Source organism: Enoplosus armatus, chromosome 17 (genome assembly GCF_043641665.1).
Source record: "Enoplosus armatus isolate fEnoArm2 chromosome 17, fEnoArm2.hap1, whole genome shotgun sequence".
Classification (NCBI taxonomy): Eukaryota; Metazoa; Chordata; class Actinopteri; order Centrarchiformes; family Enoplosidae; genus Enoplosus; species Enoplosus armatus.
In genome coordinates this window covers 542300-555439 of record NC_092196.1, presented here as the reverse complement: position 1 = coordinate 555439, position 13140 = coordinate 542300, and the positions used below count along the sequence as shown (strand labels likewise).

Here is a 13140-nt window from a genome sequence, read left to right as displayed (position 1 = left end):
TTACAGTTACGGGGATGAAACAATGAATAACGTTCAGGATCAAATGAAGTCATGTGACTGAATGTGGAGGGTTCCTGGGAGCCTCTCAGATGTGCCGGAAGAAGCTTCTGCGGTCCGGCGAGGTTAAAAATGAAGCTTTCTCTGGCCACCAGACTTTAAACGCCGCGTTTAGGCTCTCAAACCCAGGCGAAAAGTTTGGGGCCGTTTACTCGGGATCCCGAACGCAACCTGACCCGCCGAAGGTTCATCTATTAGAAACTCAAGGGCGGGGTGAATTAACACGTGTTTTACATTTGGAAAGCATTTGTATCCTGTAGCTCTGTTTTTACCTTTTTCAATAAAGGTTCTAAGAGAAGATGAAAACAGACCCATGATTACACAGTGCTCACACCCGCACCTTTACCTGAGGAAGATCCACGCGTCACGGCATGTGTCTTTGTATGTACATAGGTACAAAGTGCAAACACCCAGCACCTGCCAAGAATTGATGTTTGAGTCTCCTGGTGATCGCCTGTACTTTGCAAGGTCAAGCGTTATTCGATGGAAATATTAATATAGTCACTGTGTGGTTGTGTTTACAAGGTCTTCGACGACCGCTGCTCCACAAACAACCATCAGTGGTGTAAAGTTCAAAACATGCGGTTTGTGTTTTTGACTCCAGGTCTATTTGAAGTTAAAGAAATGGATGTGTCGCCCTCTGGTGGCCACTTTCAAACACTACACACTTGGGAAATGAACGTATGATCAAACTACAGGTGGGGTTCGAAGTGAAAAATAAGGTTCGTTTCTGTTGTCACTCAAGGACTACTTACTTGTTCTGGAGCTTTTGGCCGCATCAGTCTCAGTTGCCACGGAACTGCAGGCGATTCAACTTGGAAGCAGCAGCTGACTGGTAGCAGGTTGTTCAACTCCAGATACATTCAAAGTTGTCAGAAACAATTAAAATAAGGATTTTGTTTTTCTCCTCCATTTTAACCTCCACATAAGAAGAGCAGCACTGATGGTGATAATAATAAAACATTTTATTTGTATAGCACTTTTCTAAATACTCAAAAAGACACTTTACAAGGAGAGAGAAAGCAACAATGAAAACATGTCATGAATAAAAATAGAAACAACTTTAAAAAGAGATAATACAATGTCAGTAGAATTGGGGGTATTTCAATGAACACCATGTTAGCGAGATAACGTAACAGAACTACATACTGGATTCATGATTAAACTGTTATTCATCAAATTGACCGTTTACAAAAAAAAAAGAAATTTCACTTCATCTTGTATGTGTTTATTTTGGAGTTAACCGGCCAACTGTGAGTGGCTGCTTATTGAAACACCCTACAAGTAGGTGTTAACTAAATCCATCCTGGGAACAGCAAGACGCAGGTATGACGTTTTCTACCGGGGGGGAGGGGGGAGAAAAAAAAGGGAGGGTGTGTCGGGGCCCAAGGTGGGGACTGCTGTATTTTGGCCACTGTAGCTTCCAGATGCAGCCGTGTTATGGGCTCAAACCTGGCCCAGGACAGCTGCTAAGTCACTGGTGAGTGTGAGTCGTGATGAGGGAGGGGGTTGATGTAAGGCAATGTTACATCTTCACAGCCGGTACAGCTCTAGATAGAGGGTGGGGGCGGGCGGGAGAGACAGTAATAATTATACAGCACTTGTCTTAAAGTGCTTTAAAGTGAAAGGAACAAACATGTTAACAGTCAGTTTGGAACAAAAGGGGATGGAGACTTGTACTGATCATCTTCTAGATTTGATTCCCAGCCAACGGATTATTAAAACTACAACAACAACAAGCCACCAGTCAGATGCGAGTTTAGAGAGGGGAAAATAATTTTTCAAATGAAACAAGGGAGCTTTCAGTTGCGTGTTAAAAAGAAGGTAGCCGCGCTAAACTGTCCTCGTCGGTAGTTGTGGCTGGGGAACGTTGAGGTCCCTTTTTCAAGACAGCAGGGCTTCAGTCCTCACAACCACCTTAGAAGCCTCGAACTGGGCATGTACACGTCCAAAATGTTCAACAGCCAGCCGGGGGGGGGGGGCTTGTTTCCATCGCGGTCCTCGCTGTTGGTGCTCGCAGATGAGGTGTGTGTGTGGGTGGAGGGAGGGGGGGGGGGCACTGTGACGTCAGAGAGAACGGGGGGGGGGGGGGGGGGGGGGGCTTTCTGGAATAGCCATGACACCTCCTAACACACAATATACACAATCTTCATTCTGGAGCACGCTGAAGGGGCGTGAAAAAAAAAAAAATTAAAAGAAGAGAGTTCATGTTTCCCCTTCTCCTTTCCAGAAGCCTCATTTGACAAAAAAGAAAAAAAAAAAAAAAGTTGGGTTTTATGTTCAAAAACATATCAAGACTGAAGGGAGAATTTTGTCACATTTACTTTTGACAACTTGGCGCCTTGGTTTGGAACACACTCTTGATAAAAAATAGCTTTTCGTTTCATTTAACATATGGAAAGAGGGGTGGGGGGGACTATTCATAATGGGAAGGATAGATATTTTCATAACTAGAGCGGGAGAGGAGGATGGGGAGATAAATTCTTAGTGAGAGGACAGACATTTTAACTTATATCCAGTACATGGCATAGATCATACATGAGGGTCAAGGCAACACATTTTTTTCTTTTTTTTTTTCTTTTTTTTTTTTTAAACCTAACTACTCAGTAATCAATCTCAACTAGTTCTCAATGGTGCCCTTCCCCGTTCCCAAACAACGTTCCACGAGGAGGAGTGAGGCGGTGGAGGGGCGTCCCCAAGTCTTCCCTCCTTGATGCTGGGTCCGAAATGGGTGGGGAGGAAGAGGAGGGCGTGTAGGGGTTGGTGGTAGACGCGACATGAAGGAGGGGAGGTGGCGGCTAGTTCCTGGGGGGTGGGGTGGGGGTGGGGTGTCTCATTGATTGTAGAGGGAGCGCTGCTCCCAGGGCATGGCCTGGATGGTGCGTGGCACGGGGGAAGGCTTGAGCGTGGGTGCTCCGTTCGGATGGAGGGCGTGGCCGATGGGGTTGATGGTGGTGAGGGGCCGCTGGGGGGCCAGAGAGAAAGTGTCCTGGTGCTTCGGCTGCAGGGGGGAGGGCGGGGGAGAAAGGGAGGAGAGCCGGAGAGAAAAAGTTAGAAAGGCGAAAAAGTACAGAAAAAGAAGAGAATGTTTGGGAAGGGAAAGAAGGGGGTGGAGAAGCAACACTGCTGCCTGAGCAGCCAAGCAGACACACACACACACACACACACACACACACACACACACACACACACACACACACACACACACACACACACACACACACACACACACACACACACACACACACACACACACACACACACACGCAGAAAGCAAAAACGGAGGTGTAGTGTTGAGTTAGAAACACACAGAGAACACGGAGAGCCGGGCTGCACACATCTAAGCAACATATCTTTTTTTTTATCATTATTATTATTATTATTATTATTGTATCTATATCTGTGGGCAACTTGGGATCAGAAGAGCCTTCATCTAAAATGTCTCAGATCATTGATAATGACACCCCTCCTTCCATTTGCCAGCATATAAGACCTCTGAGACAACTGGATATCAATATATGATGAAAGATGGCTCATGTGCAGCCCCCCCCCCCCCCCCCCCAAACTACAACATCAACATGTGCAAAAACAAAGTTGAGTGAATGATTAGTGTCAAAGTGTTGAAAGGTAGGACTAAGTTAGCAGCCCACCCACCCCAAGTTAGTAGTGTCCTACCGCCAGAGAACATCCACAGTTCAGAGTCCAAGTTAAAGAATGACCCCCACCCTCCCCATCTACTGGATTTGAGTCTGTTGGTTTTCTTTGCTGGGGAGCTTCAACCTCAAATTACACTAAAAGCCAGTTCCTAGTGAATCTGGGGCCAATTTGCCATGAATTCTGGGTAAATTAAGACCTTTCAAAACTAAAACATTGGTGCCACTGGTCAGCAGGTGACTGTTACCATGGAAACACTAGTCAGCAGTCTAGTCTTGTCTAGACAGGTCTAGGTGCTGTATAAATACCGTGAAAGTATAAATATATAAATGCTCACAGCCCCGTATTCAGACACCTTTAAACGAGCCGTCGGTACTTCCTGTAAGGTTGTGATGTCACAACTATACAGTCACCACACTCGGCCACGCCTCCCCAGCAGGTCGTCTGCGCCAGGCACAGCACCGCCCACCAAGTACAGGGGCGCTATTATGACTTTTCTGAACTGTGAATCATGCAAAGCTACTCTAGTGGAGTCCCAGAATAAAAACATAGAGCTGGAAATGAGCAGAATGTGGGGCCGTTAAAATACTGACGGTCTAATTAAGGGATTCCAGTACTGTAATATTGTTTAGTGATGGGATATTTCAACTTATTTACTATAATTTATTTCAATGATATTGTGATATCAGTGCCTCAAGAATATCTTAAAAAAAAAGAAAAAACAGCAGACTGAAACCCAAAAGATTTAAGAAGAGAGCTAAGGCCGTGTCCACCAGGCATCTCTGCAGACAGCAGCACTCAGACCTGTTTAGAGTGCCCCTCTCTTTATCGATTAAACACAGCCATCTGTCCTATCCACAGTCAAGAGGAGGTTAAGACACGAGCTGTGAGCAGAGGCTCCCGGTGGACACGTGAAGCATTCAAATATTAGTCCCTCTCTGCTGATGTTAGTAGCCAGACAGGGAGAAGGCAGCTAGGCGGCTAGCCAGCGGACGGCGGGTGTGTGGCGGTTCTCTCTCCTACCATGGGGTTGGCGCTCAGCCTAGTGTATCCCGAGCTCATCTCCTTTACCTCAGGCAGCAGGGGCTGGAGCAGGGAGTAGGAGGAGGACGGGGTGGCGCTGGAGGAGGAGACGTGTTTGTTGGAGGACGAGCTCCTCATGCTCTGCTGGCTGCTCTGGGAGGATACCGAGCTGGGACGGCCCTGCAGGAACACACAGAGGCTCAGCGCACTCGCTCATGAAAACAACAAAACTACTGTTAAACAAAGGACAAGTGTTTGCTCCGGAACGTCACTTCTCCTCCCTACCTGGTGGGGGTCAGGCACGGGCTGGCTGCTCACACCGCCCTGCATGGGGGAGACGCAGTGGGAGGGCAGGGGTTCCTGCTGGCCGTGTCCTCCGTGCTGCGGTTGCATCATGGAGTTAGCGCTGTTCTGCTGCTGCTGCTGGCGGCGAGAGGCGTTGGCGTAATTGGAACGACGGCCACCGGACTGGATGGGGATGGGGAGGAGGGGAGGGGGGGGCAGACAAAGACAGGACTTTCGTAAATCATTTCTGCCGCCACGCACGCCGCTTGTGGCACATGCACGCCAGTAATGCACACAGAGCTCGTGACAAGAGTAAAGTACGATATAGAGCGGGGGGGGGGGGGGGGGGGGGGTTGGTGACGGATGAATGTGATGATGCTGTTTTGGTCCCACACACACACACACCGAATGTCTGAAGCTGGTGCGTTTCAGTTCTTGAGTTCTTACACTACCCCGTCTCTCTCTTTACACCTGTTCGTATGAGGGGATGGAGTGGTCAAGTACACACACACACACACACTCACACAAACATCAATCCATTCTACCAACCTGTCAACTCCAACATTAACACGAACCTATGACTATCCTCTGTAACCATGACAACTATATAAAAAGATGCTTGCCTTGTCTACACTATAGTACTTTGGCTGACATTAATATTAAACCTAAACCTTCTCCCTGAAGAGTTAGAGCTAAAACATTCAGCCTGGTAGGAAAACTCAGCCTTTTTTTGTTGTTGCATTATTTGTATTTTCCCACCATCGTATCGGGTATGTTTACATTTTTACAGTCCACATTCCCTGCCAAGACAATCAAAGTTGAAGTCGGAAGCAGTTTTACAAGGCAGCGGACTGTTGAAAAAGACATTTTGAGGAACATTTAAGTTCAGTTTTGCACTGTGGATACGCTCCAGGAGTTAGGAGGATCTGTTCACGAAAACAATTAAAAACAACTGGGTCACTGTACATAGAACAGATGCGAAAATCTGTCCCTTTAAGGCCAAAATAATTCATTTTGATAAACTGGACGTGTTAAAGACCCAGTGATGACCTGCAGACTTTAAAAAAAGGCTGCTGGTCTTTAGGTCTGGACGTGGGTAATCCACTAGGAGGGCACCTGGGGCAAAGAAAAAAAAAAAGAGCCGTGGTTTCTCCCATTGTCTGTGCATTTTGTGTGTTTTTTCACGCCCACAAGCACAAGATATACTAAAATAATAAACTGCTAGATTATAATTCAGGGGCCCCTCTTCAGGATGGGGCCTCAAGTTTACGTATGTTGAGGGTCTGGGGCCTTGGGGTTGTTGGCCCACTTAGTCCAGTTGATAGTCCAACCTTGACATTACCAGGGGACCGACATTCAACAGTTTTGGGGGATTTTGTCCCTGACCGTCACGTCTAAACGCTCCTGTACAAGTTAGCCCTCACTAACAGCTACATTTCAATCTGCTGACTCTGCCTCTCACACACACACACACACACACACACACACACACACACACACACACACATGCTCACACACGCTCACACACGCTCACACACGCTCACACACGCTCACACACGCTCACACACGCTCACACCAACCTGGTTTTTGGCCACGGCGCTGCAGCGGTGCTGGGCCAGGTCCAGCATGGTTCGGTAGCTCTTAAAGCAGGACGGGCAGTTGAACCGGTTCTTATGAACCAACCCCACGTGCACACAGACACACACACACACACACACACACACACACATACATAAATAAATAAATTTGGATTACTATACTTGCGAGGATAATCCACTGGAATGTATTAATTCCCCTGACCTCTAAACCCTGACCCTGTCCCTAAACTTAGCCTAACCCTGGTCTAACCCTGACTCCACAGCATGCTTTCACTACAGGAAGGTTGGCAACAGGTCCTCCCAAGCAGGATGCTTACAAAGACTGTAGCTGGAGAGAAGACAGAGGGTCAAGAAACATGTGCTACCATATGTTACATGCACACACTTCATCAAAGCAAATAATACAAAATATGCCTCACACACACACACACACACATTTCCCCTACATAGGGCCAACTGTGGCGCACCACCCGTTTTACTACACCTGCCACAGACACACTTATGTCAGTTCCATAATGATAAATGTTAAACTGGGCTGCAACTAACAATTGTTTTCATTATCGATTAATCTGCCGATAATTGTCAGTTAATTGTTTAGTCTATAAAATGTCCAAAAATTGTGAAAAATACTCAAAGTGACGCCTTCGAATTGCTTATTTTGTCCGACCAACAGTCCAAAACCCAAAAGACTTACTGTTTCCTGTCATAAACGACAAAGAAAAGCAGTAAAACCCTCACATCACACACGCTGGAGCCGGCTAACCTCATCAAAATAGTTGGCAACTAATTTTCTTTAGATCGATTAAATCGAGTAATCGTCGCAGCTCCAAAATTGAGTCAATTAAGTTCCTGTTAAAATGATATCTGTGAGGAGCAGTTCAGGTGAAGCAGAGCGGTGGCACGTTCGAAACGCCGCACCATAGCTGCTGAACCAGAATCCAGTTTTTGGTATGCGTCTTCACTTAATTGCAGTTATATTAATTGCCATCTTGATTTAGGGTTAGTGTGTTGTAGAAATCCCACAAATTACACTTGAGGCTTTTGCACACACACACACACACACACAACAACAGAGCATCACACCAACAGCAGCAAAGAGTCCTCACACTGTAGCTGAGGCAGACCCTCAACACACACACACACACACACACACACACACACACACACACACACACACACACACACACACACACACACACACACACACACACACACCTCCTTGGAATAATAAACAGAGGAGCTCACGCGCCAGGAGGAACCGATGAAAAGATACCTCGGTAACATGGCGCCCCGTTGAAACGCCTCTTTTGCGTTTTGAAGGCGATAGTTTCGAGAAACAACTGAGAGCTTAATGGACAGAACCTACATTTAGTTTTGTGCAAAAAAAACAAAAACAATTTACACAGTGGAAATTGAACTTGATTTAAATAAGACTACATTTAAAATGTAACTGGGGTATTATTGAATTGAGTTTTCAGACTGCTATTACAAAAAAAGGTGTAAATATGGATAAAATACAAAATCATTTGTTTTGACTTTTATATCTGTTTAACTCGTCAGTGAAATCCCCGTCTGTGGTTTCTTACACACACACACACACACACACAACAGCAACGCTTTGTGCGTAACATGGAACAATACGTTTCAGCTCGGTTTTAAAGTTCCTCGATACATCAGACATTGGACCATTTCTGCAAACACAGGGATGCAGTGACAGACTGCAGGGCAGAGGGCCAATTTGGGGGCGGGGGGTGTTGTTATTCCTAATTTGCATCACAGCAAAAACAAAATCAGCGCACATCGGGGCGTGTTTTAATGGATTCCGATCCGTTCTTTACTGCGTTTTGTCCACATCGGCTGGCCAGTGTCGCAGCGCTGCTCTCCTCAAGTTCTCACAGGATAGCTAAATTAATGTGGCCCAACACACACACACACACACACACACACACACACACACACACACACACACACAGTCCCAAGCATCACCCACTCTTTCTGAAGCTCCGGCTCGCACAGACCCACCTGGTTGGATGCAGCAGCGGTGCAGCGGTGCTGGGCCAGCTCCAGCATCGTCCTGTAGCTCTTGCAGCAGGAGGGACAGTCGAAGCGGTTGGGCCCGTCGTCGTGGATCCTCTGGTGGTTACGCAGGTACCGGGCCAGGCGGAAGGCCTTCCCGCACAGGTCGCACATGTAGCGCTTCTGGCCGTGGATTCGCATGTGGTTGCGCAGGGACATGTAGTTGGTGTAGGGTTTGCTGCAAAAGTCGCACCTGAGTTTGGGATGCGAAAGCAACGCGGAGGTTAGAAGAAGAAAAAACAAGGGGTAAATGACATTTCAAACAACAACAACAACTACAATGATTTATGTGCTAGGAGCTCTGTGTCTTATTCAACAACATTTTGGCATCTTTACGGTCATTCCCAACCTGAAGTCTCCAGTCTTGTGAGTGAGCTTGTGGTTGAGCAGGGAGCTGGCGTGCTTGTAGGCGCAGGTGCAGAGGTCGCAGACGTACGGCCTCTCGTCCGATTCCATGTCGTCGGACACCGTCGTCGCTGGCGCCGGCGCTCTGGACTCCATGGAGAGACTGGAGCTGGACAGCGACGCTGAGGAGAGACTGGAGGTGGAGAGGGCTGCCGAGGACGTGGGGAGCTGGTCGCACCAGCTGATGGTCGAACTCGGCTGTCACAGGGGAGAGGGATACATCAAAGCGTGACGTGTGTGTAGGGTTGACACCAACACTTGATTTTAGAAGTGTTGTTTATGATATTTTGTCCTATCCTGTTTAGATATAGAACTAAATATCTACAACAAAATTTCAACCAAAAAAAAAAAAGAAATCTGGCTTTACGCTGGCAAGCCATAAAAACAGCCCTGTGTCTCGTCATTAAGAAAGCACTGTCCGACACTTGTATAAAGACACGTCGGGTGAAAATGACCTGTGAGTGGAAGGAAAGCAGCTCAGCACCACGGACAGCAACTCTTCGCACGTTACAGGCCTGCAGGAGCCCTAAAACTGCAGACCCAAACCCAGTCCGCACCAGCATATTCAAAAGACCCCAATCTGAACAAACCCAACTCTATACTTTTGATTCATTTAATCCGGTACCAGACGTTAGCAAGCCAGGCTGATGCAGCGCTTTTGTCTCTTTTGCCCCCTTTCACCGAGCGTCAACTTGCGACACGCGACCCAGACGATTGGCCCAGGAAGACGGAGAACTTAAATAAATTACATTTGAAAACAAGCTTCTCCCCAGCCAGCGCCGACATGCCTGCACATGAATACGCTTTCTCTCTCTCAAAAGTCTGCCGCGTCTTTTTGCAAAATCTACTTTCTTTGTATGCGCTTGTTTGGCGCGTTGACCGAGTGCTCAGTGTAACCTAAGAAACCAAATGCAGGCGCCCCACCCTACACATGAGGGTGGGCAAAACATAGGAAACAACATAATGCGGTCCAGTGCAACACCACTGCACACTACAACCTCAATAATAAACATGAGCGGAGATAGTGTGTGCGTAGCATAGAGAAATACACACTGCAAATATAAAAAAAAAAAAACAACACAACAAGCAAATAACTTCCCAGGAAACTTCTGCGGTCGTGTCTCACTTGCAGCATGTCTGCTTTTGCTGGCGTTTCTGGGTTTCAAGCATGCATCTTTATGCCACGTGCGTGCATGTATGTATGCGTGCATACGTGTGGTCAAATTCTGTTTCCTTAAGCTGCGATGTGTGGAGCTCCCTTGGCCACAGGGGTTCAGAGATCAGACCACTGAAATATCAGGAATCAATTTAAAAAAATAAAAAAAACATAGTGAATAGAAATGTGCATGCATGTATGGTGCTGCGCCTTTTAGGAGCCTTATTGACAAGTTGGTTGTTCTTAAAAAATGCACTGTGGAGATGCACTGTGTGAATACCTACAGTTTAGGGGGACTGAAAGGAGAGCCATCAGGTGAGTGCTGCAAACTCCCCTGAATGACAACAGAGTTCTGGGAGTATCGTAAACAGTGGGAAGTTTGGGGAAATTCAACAACTTCTTGGAAGCGAAGCTCCCTGTGCGCGCCGTGCGGGCAGCTGTTGATTTGACTCGCGCGCGTGTGACAGCGAAAGATACCCGACATGAAAGCAAACCTGTGAAGAGCCCGGCCGCGTTCAAATTTAGAGGAGAGTATTTAAACATATAAATTAGTGTGTGGGTGTCTGTGCGCGCTGTGCGGGTAGCCTGTCGGATGAGAGCGACCATGAATGAACTGTACAGTCTGGCATCACAAAGGGGTCTTTCAAAGTCCTCCGCGGGGCGTCTTCCGCTCCCGTTTCCTGTGGGACAGCCCCGGCCGTGTTTACTTTGCGCTGTTCGCTAACAATATTGCAGGCCTCGTGCGTACACTTCTAATTCAACTGCTCAAATAAACAGACCCCCACCACCACCACTCCACCCACCGCCCCCCCCCCCCGTGGTTCACGATATTGGAGCAGACCCCTCAAAGCACGGTTCTAGCCAGGGGAAAAACGCGGCTTTTCGGCGCTGCCTTGTTTTTGCATTGGCTCCGCCGTTCGCTAGCCGTGCTCTGTTTGGCTGAGGCAGCCAATGTTTGTCTGTGTTAGCATTAGCTCGGCGATGCTTGGCTACATTAACACGCATTTCCCTAACCCTCCGGTGTCTCCACGCAACGCAGCAACCACATATAGCTGGGCATGCACGTCAAATGTCACTAACCCCTTTACGGGGATGTAATAGATACAGTATGTAGGAGCTAATAATTACTAGCCACTTAGCTCGGCAGCTAAGACTCAAACTAGGCCATGAACCGCCCAGCATGACGATTGGTACGTTAGCAGGAAGCTAACGAAGCTTGTTGTCTGACATAACTTGCAGCTTCAGATCACCCCGTGCTGCTAAACTGTATTTCAGACACCCAATTAACAACCACGTGTAAAAAAACGACACTTTGCCTGGTGCTTAGTTAGTAAAATGTTGCTCCGTTAGCCGTTTGACATAGCTATTTGTTGGCTGAGCTCGCTAGCTAACGGTGGTGGCAGCTGGCTTTCTTACTCCGGAGTCGTTGGGATCCTTTTTCCAGAACAATTGAGAGCAGTGGCCGAAAGACTCTGTCGATGTCACGTAATTCACTCCGTTTCTGTCTTGAAAGTCTCCATGTGTGCTGCCGGTATTTGTCCTGGCGTACATCGTCGGTTTTCGGATTCTTCGACTTTTTTTTCTGGCTGAAAAGAAATAGGGCCGCTTTGTAGGGATCTTCTTCCGAAAAGAAAAATATTTTTTCTGTGAAATGAGCGTTTTGGCGGCGGACATATCGACGCATACGGGGCACTACTGCCGCCTACTGGACTGGAGTGTGAGAACACAGACTGTGTTGAGCACATAGGTTATACAGTTGATGTTTTTTTTTTCTCTAATTACTCCGAAATGTTTTCAAGTGATAAAGTATATGCTATGTTTAAGATAGAGATAGGCATACTTTGTACAACAGGGTAGTGTTTTACGTTTCAATATATACATAAAATAATGTGTAAAGAAGTTGAAATTAGCTCCACCTAAACTGCTATGTATGCATTAATGCATCTGTAATAATAATCCAATTATATATAGTATAATATACACAGGGGCTATTTTCTCAGGCGAATACCCTCCACACTTAAAGTACATTTTGCTAATGTAATTAGTTAATTACTTATGTCACATTTTAATGCCAGGAATTGTACTTGTAATGGAGTATTCTTTACAGTGTGAGGTTGTATGTAGTACTGCACGTGAAATACATTTTTATTTCATAGAGTGAATCATGTTCTCTATCCATTTTACTGTATTTACATTTAGTAATTCAGTCAAAAATAAAGATTTTCTGAATTAGTCTTAATTTCAAATGTTGTTTTTTTTAAAATATATCATTACAGTTTTTTTTACTTCATAAAAATGAATTTGAGAATTTCTGTCTACAAGGTCTAAACGCTGCTAAAGCTGATATTGAACCCATCCAATCCTACAGAAATTGTGGGTTAATTCCCATACAGATGTATCCAGTAGTGCCAGAAGGCCCGCATGCTCCTCTGTGGCTTGGTTGGTTCTGGTAAGTACAGAAGACCAATAAAGTCAGAATTAATAATAATACTAATCATCATCATCTAAAAACACTTTCACACACACATAATTCATTATATAAATTGATGTCAAATTATGTAAAATGTGGTATTTTTGTATACCACATTTTACATAAGTACAACAACAATAATGATTTGGTTTAAATAGTTATATGACCTGAGATGTTTCTTCTCTTTCTGCTTTTAGAGTTGTAATCTTCCAGCCTAAGCAGTTAAGGTGTTTGGACGTTTATTGGCGGTAAATCCTTTCTAAGGCTGCGTTGTGGTGGTGGTGATGATGATTCAATGTCACCATAATAAAACCTGTAGCGCCTGATCTGTGGTCTCCCTGCCAGACAACAACTGGTTTGCACACTGCTACGAAGGTCATGCGTGTGCAATAATACAGTCCAGCCCAGAACGGCAT

The 13140-nt window shown here is 46.1% G+C and overlaps 1 protein-coding gene across 1 annotated transcript; it reads right to left on the bottom strand.

Annotated features, from left to right (window-relative positions):
• Positions 1 to 2186: 2186 nt before the first annotated feature.
• LOC139299690 (uncharacterized) lies at positions 2187 to 11844 on the bottom strand. The gene is made up of 6 exons (XM_070922540.1): positions 11671 to 11844; positions 9043 to 9296; positions 8640 to 8886; positions 5020 to 5202; positions 4735 to 4914; positions 2187 to 3058 (listed from the first exon to the last, which is right to left on the bottom strand). The coding sequence occupies exons 1-6, from the start codon at positions 11803 to 11805 to the stop codon at positions 2891 to 2893; spliced, it is 1167 nt and encodes a 388-aa protein (XP_070778641.1). The 5' UTR covers positions 11806 to 11844; the 3' UTR covers positions 2187 to 2890.
• Positions 11845 to 13140: the final 1296 nt, after the last annotated feature.